At 43.0% G+C, this 12,755-nt stretch overlaps 1 protein-coding gene across 5 annotated transcripts in view; it reads left to right on the top strand.

Annotated features, from left to right (window-relative positions):
• Positions 1-12,755, top strand: part of BEST3 (bestrophin 3) — an 85,804-nt gene that overhangs the window by 12,464 nt on the left and 60,585 nt on the right. For 4 of the 5 annotated variants that reach the window (XM_053586064.1, XM_053586063.1, XM_053586066.1 and 1 more), the window contains 3 exons: positions 10,487-10,641; positions 12,226-12,303; positions 12,398-12,550. In XM_053586064.1, the coding sequence (XP_053442039.1) occupies positions 10,487-10,641; positions 12,226-12,303; positions 12,398-12,550 (386 nt within the window). The remainder of the gene's footprint in view (positions 1-10,486; positions 10,642-12,225; positions 12,304-12,397; positions 12,551-12,755) is intronic. The other variant, XM_053586065.1, reaches the window with a different exon arrangement.

Here is a 12,755-nt window from a genome sequence, read left to right on the forward strand (position 1 = left end):
TGTCAGGAAAAGTACTTGATCTCAAACTTCTGCGTGCATCGAATATTGTTAAAATCAATTTTGCTGAAAATTTGGATCCCACCCTCAAAGATTCTGATGCAGTAGGTCTGCAGGGTCCAGCAAACAGCATGTTTAACAAACTCCTGGGGACTCTAAGGCAGGTGGGCTTTTAGGCCGTGGGAGTCTCCCTCCAGCTTCTTCTGGCTTTTGCTTCAGGCAGGGTTCGTGTCCAGTAGATGCAGTGCTGGCTGGGAGGAAACAGGGGCTGAGGGAGGGAAGACCAGCACCTCCTTCTGGACCAGGGGTCCTCAAACTGTGGCCCGCAGGCCACATGAGGCAGTGTGATTATATTTTTTCCCGTTTTGTTTTTTTACTTCAAAATAAGATATGTGCAGTGTGCATAGGAATTTGTTCATAGTTTTGTTTTTTTTTTTTAAACTAGAGTCCGACCCTCCAGCGGTCTGAGGGACAGTGAATTGGCTCCCTGTTTAAAAAGTTTGAGGATGCCTGTTCTGGACTTTCCATCAGTTCCTTCCCTGGAGTTGGATGAGCTAGGTCACTTACGTGGTGGTCCCTGAACTTGTCTTGCTTTTAAGTCAGACAATCTAGTTACATTATTCTGGGAAATAAAAATATCAAAAGGCATGTTGCCAAAGAAATAGATATGATCTGATATTACAGGTTGGATTTCTCAAAAATAAAAAGCTTTTTATTTCTGCTCATAAGAACATAGAAATACCACTGAATTCAGAATAATGCTGAAGAGTTCCTGAACTGGTGTGCGACAGGTCATTTGCTAAAGCATCTGCAATATAGCCTCTGTCTGTGACAAGTTATTTGCGAGAGCATCTGCAATTACAGCCTCTGTTATTTTGCTTTATTGGCTAGGCCCCTCCCTGACCTGAAAAATTTTAGTCATTTCAATCACCTGCCCTGAGAGCTGTCACTCATTCCACATCAAGTCAGGAGCATGATTCCAGATCTTTGCTGATTCAAGAGATGACCTTAACTGAGTGCATTTAATGTGGTTTCAGACTGAATCTAAACATCTATCTCCTGTTTCACAGACATCAGGAGGAGAAAATAGTTCTTCCAGAAGCACAAAGATAGGAAATTATATACATTCCTCCAAAAGAAACATTTATCAAAGTGATGCTAGACCTGGCATGCCTCTGTGTGTGTGCCGTGTGTGGACACCGAGCCAGCGTGAAGCCCGGTGTGAGTAGGTGTGGCCCCTGCCCTCAGGGACCAGTAAAGGTCACACACATCTTTCTTACATTAATCATCATCAGGGCAAGCACAAGTATATTTACAGTTAAACTTCACATCTCTGCTTTGCATTTCTGTCTCTCTAAAGTACATAGTTTCTATGTTTGCTGATTCTTAAGAGTAGTTAGCAAATAGTGAACTTTGAGAAAAAGGTACCCTTACTTAAAGTTCTGGAATCTTAATGTGGAGGTTCTTGGTCTTCTACGACTTGAGAAGTTCCATTGGAATTTTTAGTGACATCTAAGGTTGACAGACATGGGTATAACTAAACAAACCCTCATCGTCAAGTTAATGATGAGGTTAGCATTCTGACTTTGGATGCATTGGCCATGAGACGAGCCCCATTTGAGTTTCTGGCACACACAGATCGCTTAATCTGTGATGTTCTCTGTGTAAAATCAAATGAATTTTCTATAACATTTTAGGAACATTCATAAAATCCATTGGCTTTTGCTTAGCATTCCTGCTGTGGGTATGCCATTGGTTTTTCCCAAAGCATTCCCTGGCTTTGGGGCTCCTTGGTCTCAGAAATCTGCCACCACCCTGTGTTACGGGAGAAAGGACTGAGTGGTATTCATGGCTGTGCCAGTTTTTCCTCCATTGGCTGAACTTTCAGAGGCTGAGTCAGTCACCCCTGTATTCTCACATGATAAGCCCAGGACAGACAGAATGTCATCCAGTGAGTGAAACTTGACTCACCTATGCTCTGCACAAGGGAGAAAGCACATGGCAGAACCAGCCCTCCCTGAATCAATGCCACTGACTGGCAGCTCCATTGGCCCCTGCCTGAAGGCTGCCACACAGTTCTGTTTAGGAGCTAAAGAAAGGTTGGCTATCCACTCAGTGTTTGTCAAAGTATGAGTGTAGACCACATTCAGTGTTTATTTAAATTGCAGCTTGCTGGGCAGCCTAAGATCTCAGGATCTAGGAATCCACAGTATGAACAGGCTCCCCAGAAGTACCCTGTTTCCCCGAAAATAAGACAGTGTCTTATTTTAAGGTGGTGCTCCCAAAGATGCGCTAGGTCTTATTTTCAGGGGACGTCTTATCTTTCCTGTAAGTAGGTCTTATTTTCGGAGGATGTCTTATTTTCGGGAAAACGGGGTACTTCAGGGTATTTGAATTAAGATTAGAAATGCTGAGATGGCCAGCACTGGGGCACTTGATCCTAATTGTGTCTCAAGATGGAGTCATTGGGAACTTTCTGAAATGCTGGCACGTGGCTGTGTCTTCAGACATTAGTATTACATAGACACGCAGTGCGACCCAGGCATCAGGAGTTTCTGAAGCCTCCCGGACAAGTCTAACATACACACATGGGGGTGTGTCCATTAATTTGTGCAGTTTTATCTGCAAATTGCCTCAGGTCTGTTCACCAGGAGGAAATGCAATTCTGGACCACTGTGCAGATAAGGAGTCAAGAGCACTGGTTTTGTGTACATTATTTCTTGTTATTAAATAGAAGGCAGTGAAATAGCACATGGGATACTAATTTAGGGACAGGGATATGGGTGATTAGACATTTGCTCATACCAATAAAATAGAGAAATATCTCTGTCTCATTCTTCATTGCTATCCCAGAAATTGATTTTACTTTACCATATCCTGTTTCAAGATTTTCAGACTGTGACTTATTGGGTTCTTAAATCATTTTAAAGGCTTATAACCAGCATTCGTAATGGAATGGAGTGGAGGATAGGATAGGGTAGGATAGGATAATAAACTATCACAGAGCACATCATGGAGAAAGACCAATCATTGTTTTGAAAACTGCGTGTATCTTCATGTGGTTTGTGGTGACGAATGTCTGAGCACTGCCCTACACAAGACTATCACACTGGAACTTCGCCCCTCTCTCAATTGCATTTGCTCCCCATTGGTTGGGATTTCTAAACCTCTTCAACTACATTTACACGACAGCTATAACTGAAGTTGGTGGCTTCGTTCCATTCATTTGGAAAATACAGAGATAAAAATGAGGCAGGCACCTTGCACTCTTCCTGAAGAAGCCATCCCTCTGAGGACTCAGATGCTGAATGCACCATATTCTCTTTCAGCAGGAACTGACATCAAACCATTCTGCTGGTGAGCTTTGAGACAGGGAGCTTTTAGTTCTCCTGCTAAAAGAGCTTCATTTAAATCCTGTATGTTAAGGGCAAAACATATCTGCCTCAATCAAGGGGAAAAGGACCAACGGTACAGCAGGCAGAATCTGTGCCAAGTGGAATCTTGTTCGTCAATGACTTCAACTAATCCTGTGGATTTAGGGCAATAAAATTTTGCCTTAAGGTAGCAGAACTCATTCCATCAAACCACAACTCGAGTTGCAGGTGTATGCAAACGTGAACCTAAATGTCTCAATACAGATATTTTACTCTGATTAGAAATAGGAAGGAGGGTTTAGGGGATAAGCAATATGAACAGTGCTGAACAGAGCTGAGTCAGCCAGATGGAAAAGAGACAGTAAGGGAAGCCCCAGGCCGACGCAGTGGGAGGATGAAATAACAGTGCCAGGGTGTAGAGGGGCGTGAGGACGCAGGGCAGGAGACTGGGCGGCTGGAGGAACAGCCAACTGGAGCACTTCAGTAACTGTAATTAAACATAGTCTTAGATGTGAGGATAATGACCATATTAAAAAGATTATCAATCTCTGGATAAAATGGTTTAAAGTGCTGATGAGAGTAACATTCTATTTCATAATGTATATTCTTTGAATGGAACTGACCAACAGTCAAGAGATTTCCATTCAATTGACCGACAACTTGATTTCCAAAGACAAAGTTACTCTGGCTAAGATGTGTGACATGCAGGGAATGACAAAAATCATTCTGCCCCCCCTCTCCTGGAGGATACATCAACGTCAGATTCCCTCATCATTCATTTTCTTAGCACCCAGCGAAGCACTTGGTAAATCTGGGCGGAAAACTTAAAGCTACCAGCTTTCCTCACTCTACATGTCCCCTTCCAAGCAATAGATGTTTCACATGGAGGGAAGAGCCTAACTTTTACTTTAGTATTTGCACTAAATAAACCCTCTCTCTGCATATTTGCTTTCTGCTTACAAGCCAAGAAAAGACTTGCTAGCACAATTTGATCCGTACTCCTGAATAAAAAATAACCAAAGGCAAAGTTATTCTTTGGTCAAATGACAGACATTGCTGCCAGCATATAAGTGGGGTTATTTTTGAAAATTGTTCTATAGATCTCAAGAATATAACTGCTAGACAATTGATATGGAATATGTGAGAATAGGCTACAAGCCAAGATAGGTCAGGTTCATCTATTAACTTCTTGTAGTAAGACTTTATCATGTTCTGCAAGTCCTAAAAAAAAAAAAAAAAGGATTATCTGGATCATGAAACAACTTTGAGATGCACTGAGAAACAGAAGAGATTTACCAGGCTTGTTTTTATTTTTTACCTCCAGAGAGAGTACCATTCTCTACCCACGGACATAATCCTTCTAAGCTAGTGTAAGTAGCCAGAGTATTGACTATAACTAAACTCTTGTTGGTAAATATTGTTTTTGTAGTTGTTATTTTGTTTATTCCAAATCCTAAATAAACAGAACCTTCATTCAGTGGAACAGCAATTTGCAAATACTGCTTTATGTCAGAATTTTCTGCAGAGTTTCGTAAACATGCAACTGCTTCAATCCAATTAAGTCAGCCAAGAAAAAAATTTTTAAATGCTGATGCCGGGCAGCGCCTGTAGCTCAGTGAGTAGGGCGCAGGCCCCATATACCAAGGGTGGCAGGTTCAAACTTGGCCCTAGCCAAACTGCAAACAAAAAATAGCCTGGCATTGTGGCCGATGCCTGTAGTCCCAGCTACCTGAGAGGCTGAGGTAAGAGAATCGCCTAAGCCCAAGAGCTGGAGGTTGCTGTGAGCTGTGACACCACAGTACTCTACTAGGGTGATAAAGTAAGACTCTGTCTCTAAAAAAAAAAAGTGCTGATGCCTAACCTTATCCCAGATCAAATGATTCAGAATCTCCAAGGTTAAGACCCAGGCATTAGTATGTTCTAAAAGTACCCCCGTGAGATTCTAAGGTGCAGACCTGACTTGAGGACTCCTGTGCCACTGGGTCTCACTTAGCATGGCAGGGTGGGGCCAGCCCTCTCCCTGTTAATAGATGTCACCAGTGATTCAGACCCATGGTCTGTGGACCTTATTCTTTAAAACAATGGCCTCGGTCAGGTCAAAGATCAGTAACTCCAGAACTCCAGGAACCGACGACTCTCAAAATGGGCACATCTTGTTTCTCCCTTGACATCTTTGCCATTATAACAACATCTGTTAAATTAAATTTGGCTTACAGGGTAAGGAGGAAGATTTGTTAACTGATTGCAGGTGGTTAAAGATATAAACCATGTTACATTGGGGCAAAAGTTGATTTTCATCTGATGTATTATCAGAATTTCATGAACAAATGATTGCATTTCTGAGACAAAAAATAACTCAAAGTTAATACCTAATAAAAATCCAGTTTAGAAATAAGCTTTAAGCTGCCACTATATCTCAGTGGTTAGCACACCGGCTCCACACACCAGAGGTGGTGATTTTGAGCCTTGCCAGTGCCTGATCAACAACAACAACAAAAAAGTAAGCTTTAATTCAGAAAATACTATTTATATTAAATCATAATTAAAATTTAAAAGCTACTTAAAGAGTTAAAGGGGTAGGTACAACAGGGAGTCATTGCAGCATTCTTTTTAGCAGCCAAAACTTAAAAAACAACTTAAATGTCTATTCAGAAGGGAAGTAGCTAAATAAAATATTATATACAATTAACTGTTAATTAGTAGGTTAATTAATATAGAGAAAGCAGCCATTAAAAAGAATACTGCTGCTTTCTCTATATAAATTTTTTAAACCTCCAAGATAAACTGAAAAATAGAAGCACATGGCAGATATGTATGTAGTATAAAATCATTTGTGTTTAAGAAAGAATAACCCTTTGTGAAAATTTATGACATTTGTCTGAAAAGACACACAATAAATTCATTATAGAGATTTCCCCCAGGGAGGGAAATTTTGTGGCTGAGAAAAAGAGGCTTTTTCGTTAATAGTCCTTTGCCCTTTTGGATTTTTGCATCATTTAAATTATTCAATCAAAAAAAATTTTTTTGAGACAGAGTCTCACTTTGCCACCCTTGCTAGTGTGCTGTGGCATCACAGCTCACAGCAACCTCAAACTCTTGAACTTAAGCAATTCTCTTGCTTCAGCCTCCCAAATAGCTGGGACTACAGGTGCCGCCACAACACCTGGCTATTTTTAGAGATGGGGTCTTGCTCTTGCTCAGGCTGGTTTCCAACTCCTGAGCTCAGGCCATCCACCCTCATCAGCCTCCCAAAGTGCTAGGATTATAGGCATGACCATCACACTTGGCCTTTCGATCAAAATTTTTTAAAACAAGACAGATTTGCTGGCTCTCTCCTCTAATCCCAGTATTTGGGGAAGTCAAGGCAAGAAGATCACTTGACGCCAAGGAGTTCAAGATCAACCTAGGCAACATAGCAAAACCTCATGTCTACAAAAACTTAAAAAATTATCCAGGCATAGTGATGCACACCCAGAAAAAGGTTTAAAAAGTAAAAAAGTTTAAAAATTCAACTTTAAGATTTTTTTCTTTTTTTGAGACTAAGTCTCAACTCTCACCCAGACTAGAAAGAAATGCTGTGATCATAACTCACAACAACTTCAAACTCTTGGGTATGAGTGATCCTCCTGCCTCTGCCTCCCCTACAGGCCTGCACTAACCACACTCAACTAATTTTTCTGTTTTTGTAGAGCTGGGGTCTCACTCTTGCTAAGGCTGGTCTCAAACTTTTGGCCTCAAGCAATCCTCTTGCCTTCACCTCCAAGGTGACTGGGATTACAGGCATGAGCCATCACACCCAACCTATATAAACTTTAAGCTTTTAAAGTGTGTCTTTGGTGGCCGGGCATGGTGGCTCATGCCTAGTGAGGCTAAGGTGGGTGGATTCCTTGAGCTCAGGAGTTCAAGAGCAGCCTGAGCAAGGGCATGACCCCATCCCTACTAAAAACAGAAAAACTAGCAAGGCATTGTGATGGTGCCGATAGTCCTAGCTACTTAGGAGGCTGAGGCAAGAGGATCACTTGAGCCCAAGAGTTTGAGGTTGCTGTGGGCTATAATGACACCACAACACTCTACCCAGAACAGGGAGTGAGATTCTGTCTCAAATTAAATAAATAAATAAAGTCCATCTTTGTGTGAACAAACATTCAATAAATGTTTGCTAATTAAATAAACCTGATAACTTATTCCTCTTCTATTCAAATTTCTTTTCTCTGGTGTTCAGGGAGAGAGAAGAGGCAGAGATAGCTGAAGTTTCCCGTAATTCATCATGCCTTAGCCCTTACTGTGTGCTCGGGGTGTGCCAGGCATCATGCTAGCTTTTTTTTTTTTTTTTGGAGATAGAGTTTCACTTTGTCACCCTCGGTAGAGTGCGTGGTGTCATAGCTCACAGCAACCTCATACTCACTCTTGGGTTCAAGTGATTCCCTTGGCTCAGCCTCCCAAATAGCTGGGACTACAGGCGCCCGCCATGACACCCAGCTATTTTTAGAGGCAGAGGTCTCCCTCTTGCTCAGGCTGGTTTCAAAGCAAAGTTTCAAACCTATGAGCTCAAGCTGTCCACCCGCCTCGGCCTCCCACAGTGCTGTGATTACAGGCATGAGCCACCATGCCTGGCCTCACGCTAGCATTTGACATATGTTGATTATTCCAGGTAATTCTACAACACCTGCCAGGTAGACAGTATCAGCTCTCTTTTACAGCTGAGACTCAGGTCACTGCAAGCTCACACAAATCACATTTTATACACACACCAAAACACTTAAAGAAGCACTTTAAAAGTACACACAAAATCCTATGGGGACTTTGAAGAAGAATATGCCCTATGCCTTTGAAAAGGGTCATAGCAGGGGAAACATTGAAGTATAATATTGCTATGATGCAAGCCAAAACTGGGGACCATGTGAGAGCTTTTTTTTTTTTTTTTTTTTTTTTTTTTTTGAGACAGAGTCTCACTTTGTAGCCATGGGTAGAGTGTCGTGGCATCATCATAGGTCACAGCAACCTCAAACTTTTGAGCTTAAGTGATTCTCTTGCCTCAGTCTCCTGAGTAACTGGGACTACAGGTACCCCACACAACGCCAGCTATTTTGTAGAGACAAGGTCTCGCTCTGGCTCAGGCTGGTCTCAAACCTGTGAGCTCAGGCAATCCACCTGCCTCGACCTCCCAGAGTGCTGGGATTATAGGCATGAGCCACTCATGTGAGAGCTTTACCAAGGAGAAATATCAGGGGAAAGAGAAGGAAGGACTCAAGGAAGGCTTCACAGAAGAAGATGCCATTAAATAAGACTCTGAAAGGAGAGGCCATGAGGAAGAGTGATGTGAAGATGGTTCATTTTAGGATTCAACTTGACCAGATTAAGGGATACCCAGAGAGCTGGTAAACCATTGTTTCTGGGTGTGTCTGTGAGGATGTGTCTGGAAGAGACTGGCTTTTGAATAAGTAGATTGAGTAAGGAAGAGCTGCCGACACATAGCAGGTACCATCCATCCCCCTGAGAACCCAGACAGAACTAGAAGACAGAGGAAAGGTGAATTCACTCTCTCTTCTGGAGATAGGATAGCCTTTTTCTCTTGCCCTTCCATCTTGGAAGCACAGAGGGCCAGATCACACCATCCAGAACTTTCCAGTACCTTGATCTTGGGCAACCTGGCTTCCAGAACTATGAGGAAACAAATTTCAGTTCTTTATTTAAAATAAAGAAGAAGAAAGAAAGAAAGAAAGAAAAAGTAATGTGAATCCACCTGTGCTTGTGTACATCATCATATTTTATTCTTTTAATCCAACAACACTAAATAGAAACATTTCTAATTTTAGATGAATGAACCAAAACTTAAGGAATAAACTTCCCCAAATGATTTAGTTCAATTGAACATCTCCTTACTTTAGTATTTTTCAATCTTTTTAATCTCACAGCACATTTGAACCTATAGTTAAACTTCCGCAGTACACTTAAATTATGTTGATCAAAAAAAGGAGTAAAAGAACAAATATGCTTACTGTGCTTTGAACTTCTTTCAAACATAATTTAATTAAAGGTCTTTAAAAATTTTGGTGTCACACCTGAGATCCTCTCACGGCACACAGGTGCTGAGCATCATGGCCTCCCTTCCTCCTGGTCTTCTCCCACAGAGACCGACTGCCTCCTGGATGGTGGCACAGAACAACATTGCCTCATGCGTTGGGACACTTGTGTGCATCCTTGCAGGTGTGTGTGTGTGCATGCCCTCTCTCACACATGCATTTCTTTTTTTTTTTTTTTTTTTGTAGAGACAGAGTCTCACTTTATGGCCCTCGGTAGAGTGCCATGGCATCACACAGCTCACAGCAACCTCCAACTTGTGGGCTTAAGCGATTCTCTTGCCTCAGCCTCCCGAGTAGCTGGGACTACAGGCACCCGCCACAACACCCAGCTATTTTTTTTTGTTGGTGTTGCAGTTCAGCCGGGGCTGGGTTTGAACCCACCACCCTCGGTATATGGGGCCGGTGCCTTACCAACTGAGCCACAGGTGCCACCCACACACGCATTTCTTATCTCTCATGCAAGTATACACTACTAGAGACAGGAATCTTTATTTCCTATTTCTTGTTTTTGTTTTTGTTTTTCTTGAGACAGAATGTCACTCTGTCACCCTAGGTAGAGTGACATTCGGCATCATCATAACTCTTAGCAACCTCAAACTCTTGAGTGATCCTCCTGTCTCAGCCTCCCAAGTAACTGGGACTACAGGTGCCCACCACCACACCCAGCTAGTTTTTTCTGTTTTTAGTAGAGAAGTGGTCTCGCTCTTGCTCAGGCTAGTCTTGAACTCCTGAGCTCAAGCAATCCACCTGCCTCAGCCTCACAGAGTGCTAGGATTACAGGCATGAGCCACCCTGCCCAGACCATATTTACTTACATAGGAGATACTGAAATTTGCTATTGTATTAATACTAAACTAAGTCTGCAAATTGTAGCTATTTTTATCGCCCCATTACATGTATGGGGGGATAAGTATGCATACTGTAGCTATTTTATCCCCACGTTATATGCTTACATAGGAGATACTGAAATTTGCTAATGTATTAATGCTAAACTAAGTTTGCATATTGTAGCTATTTTTATTTTATGTAAAGGTTTTATGACAGCAGATGAAAGGAAATTATTCAACCACCTCAAATCTCCTCATCTGAAATATTGGGTTCCGTTTGTTTGGTTTGGAAATCTTGCAACTAAAGCCCGGAACGAAGGTAGAATCAGAGACAGTGTTGATCTGCAATCACTGATGACTGTAAGTACACTATCAACCCTTAGTAAAAGATGCTAATTAGAGACCAAGAAGAACCTGCATATAACAAGTCAGACCAGAAGGAGTCTCCTTTGTTTAATGCTGGTTCCAAAGGAACTGGAAAGACCAGGCTAGTAGGAGTGCCCTCAGCACACAAGTGAACTCAAGGTGGTGGTGGTGACTTGGCAGCAGTGTTTTAGACAGAATGATGCTTCTTTTTTTTTTTTTTTTTTTTTTGGTAGAGACAGAGTCTCACTTTATGGCCCTTGGTAGAGTGCCGTGGCATCACACAGCTCACGCAACCTCCAACTCCAGGGCTTAGGCGATTCTCCTGCCTCAGCCTCCCAAGTAGCTGGGACTACAGGCGCCCGCCACAACGCCCGGCTATTTTTTTGTTGCAGTTTGGCCGGGGCTGGGTTTGAACCCGCCACCCTCGGCATATGGGGCCGGCGCCCTGCTCACTGAGCCACAGGCGCCGCCCAGAATGATGCTTCTTAATAGTCTCTGTGAGTACGTGTCCCTTGATTGATTAGCCAAGACCTGCCCAGGGCTCTGAAGGATTTGGTGCCCACGCAGCATCTTTGCCATACCTGGCTCTAGGATCCTAGAAGAAAATCTAGAGGGAAAATAAGTCTCCCCAGCCATTTACGCCAAATTGGAATATTCTGAGGATAAGCCACCTTTTCAAATGCTCTAGTAAACAAAGCAGTGTTATTCCTAAACAAAATAATCCTGAATTCATGTAAAGGCTGGATGTATTTATGTAAAGGCTTGCATATATTTGTGCTGTGGCATCTCCTGCCTGGATCAAGCTAAAAGTAGTGAATGGGTTTTTTTTTTTTGCAGTTTTTTTTTTTTTTTTTTTTGCAGTTTTTTGGCCCAGGCCAGGTTTGAACCTGCCACCTCTGGTATATGGGGCCTGCCCCCTACTCCTTTGAGCCACAGGCAACCGCCCATAGTGAATGATTTTTTAAAAGCTCCAAAATTAATACGAACTCTTCTTTCTAGTTTTAGATAATACCTTAATGTGCAATAGAGAAAAATAGAAAAAAAAATCAAAGGATACCATCCCTTTTGCTTCAGAGAGATTTTCTGTCAAACTGAGTGTTCTAACGTCCTCTTCTGTTGGGGAAAGGGTTTGGGTTGTAGTTTACATCTCTTTTCTAGGATCTATAATAAGCTTGTTTTTAAAAGAGAGAAGCAAAAAAATTTTGCTTTGCACATTGTTTAGCAAAATAGCTAAAAGTTACTTACATAAAATATTAACTATTGCCTTCCCATCATCACTGTGGGCCAATATACATCTGGGATCTATTTTTACAAAGTCCTGGCTTATTTTAACATTAAAAAAAAACATAATGTCCAAATGTCCTCATCCTTTTCGCACCATTTTCAATGATGTTCTTTGCTTGTCATTTTTGGAACTTCCCTTTTGTGGTGGTCTTGGAAACCAACTTACTAGACTCACACAGTCAGTCCCATCATTTCACGAACGTGTTGGTCAAAGCCGTGGCCCATTCTGAATCTCGGGGTGTCCGCTGAGCGCCCGTAGCTCTAACTAGTCGCTTTGATCTGTCTCCGGTTTAGGAAATGAACCGGTTCCGCTCCTGGTGCAGCCTCTTGTTCGGCTACGACTGGGTGGGGATCCCGCTGGTCTACACGCAGGTACCGGACCTTGGGCCCGGACCCCTGGTTCCTGCGCCCGCTTGCCCGCCCGCCGGGTGGCGCTGCCGCCCGCTCACCCGTCTCTCTGTCCCAGGTGGTCACTCTGGCCGTCTATGCTTTCTTCTTCACGTGCCTGATTGGACGCCAGTTTCTGGATCCCACCAGGGGCTACGCCGGGCACGACCTGGACCTCTACGTCCCCATCTTCACGCTGCTGCAGTTCTTCTTTTACGCGGGATGGCTCAAGGTAGCCCTGGGCCCGGGCCCAAGCCCCCCGCCAAAACCTGCCAGTTCCCAACCCCTCGCCCTGGGCCTGCACCGAGTCTTCAGCAGATGGTTCACGAATGGGTCAGGGGCAGAGGGAACCGTGACGGCTGGGAGAGTGAGGTGACAGGCAGGTGTCTGCGCTGTGCTGCGGCGTCTGAGCAGCTCCTCTGTGCAGAGATGGGAAG

This window comes from Nycticebus coucang, chromosome 3, assembly GCF_027406575.1.
Source record: "Nycticebus coucang isolate mNycCou1 chromosome 3, mNycCou1.pri, whole genome shotgun sequence".
NCBI lineage: Eukaryota > Metazoa > Chordata > Mammalia > Primates > Lorisidae > Nycticebus > Nycticebus coucang.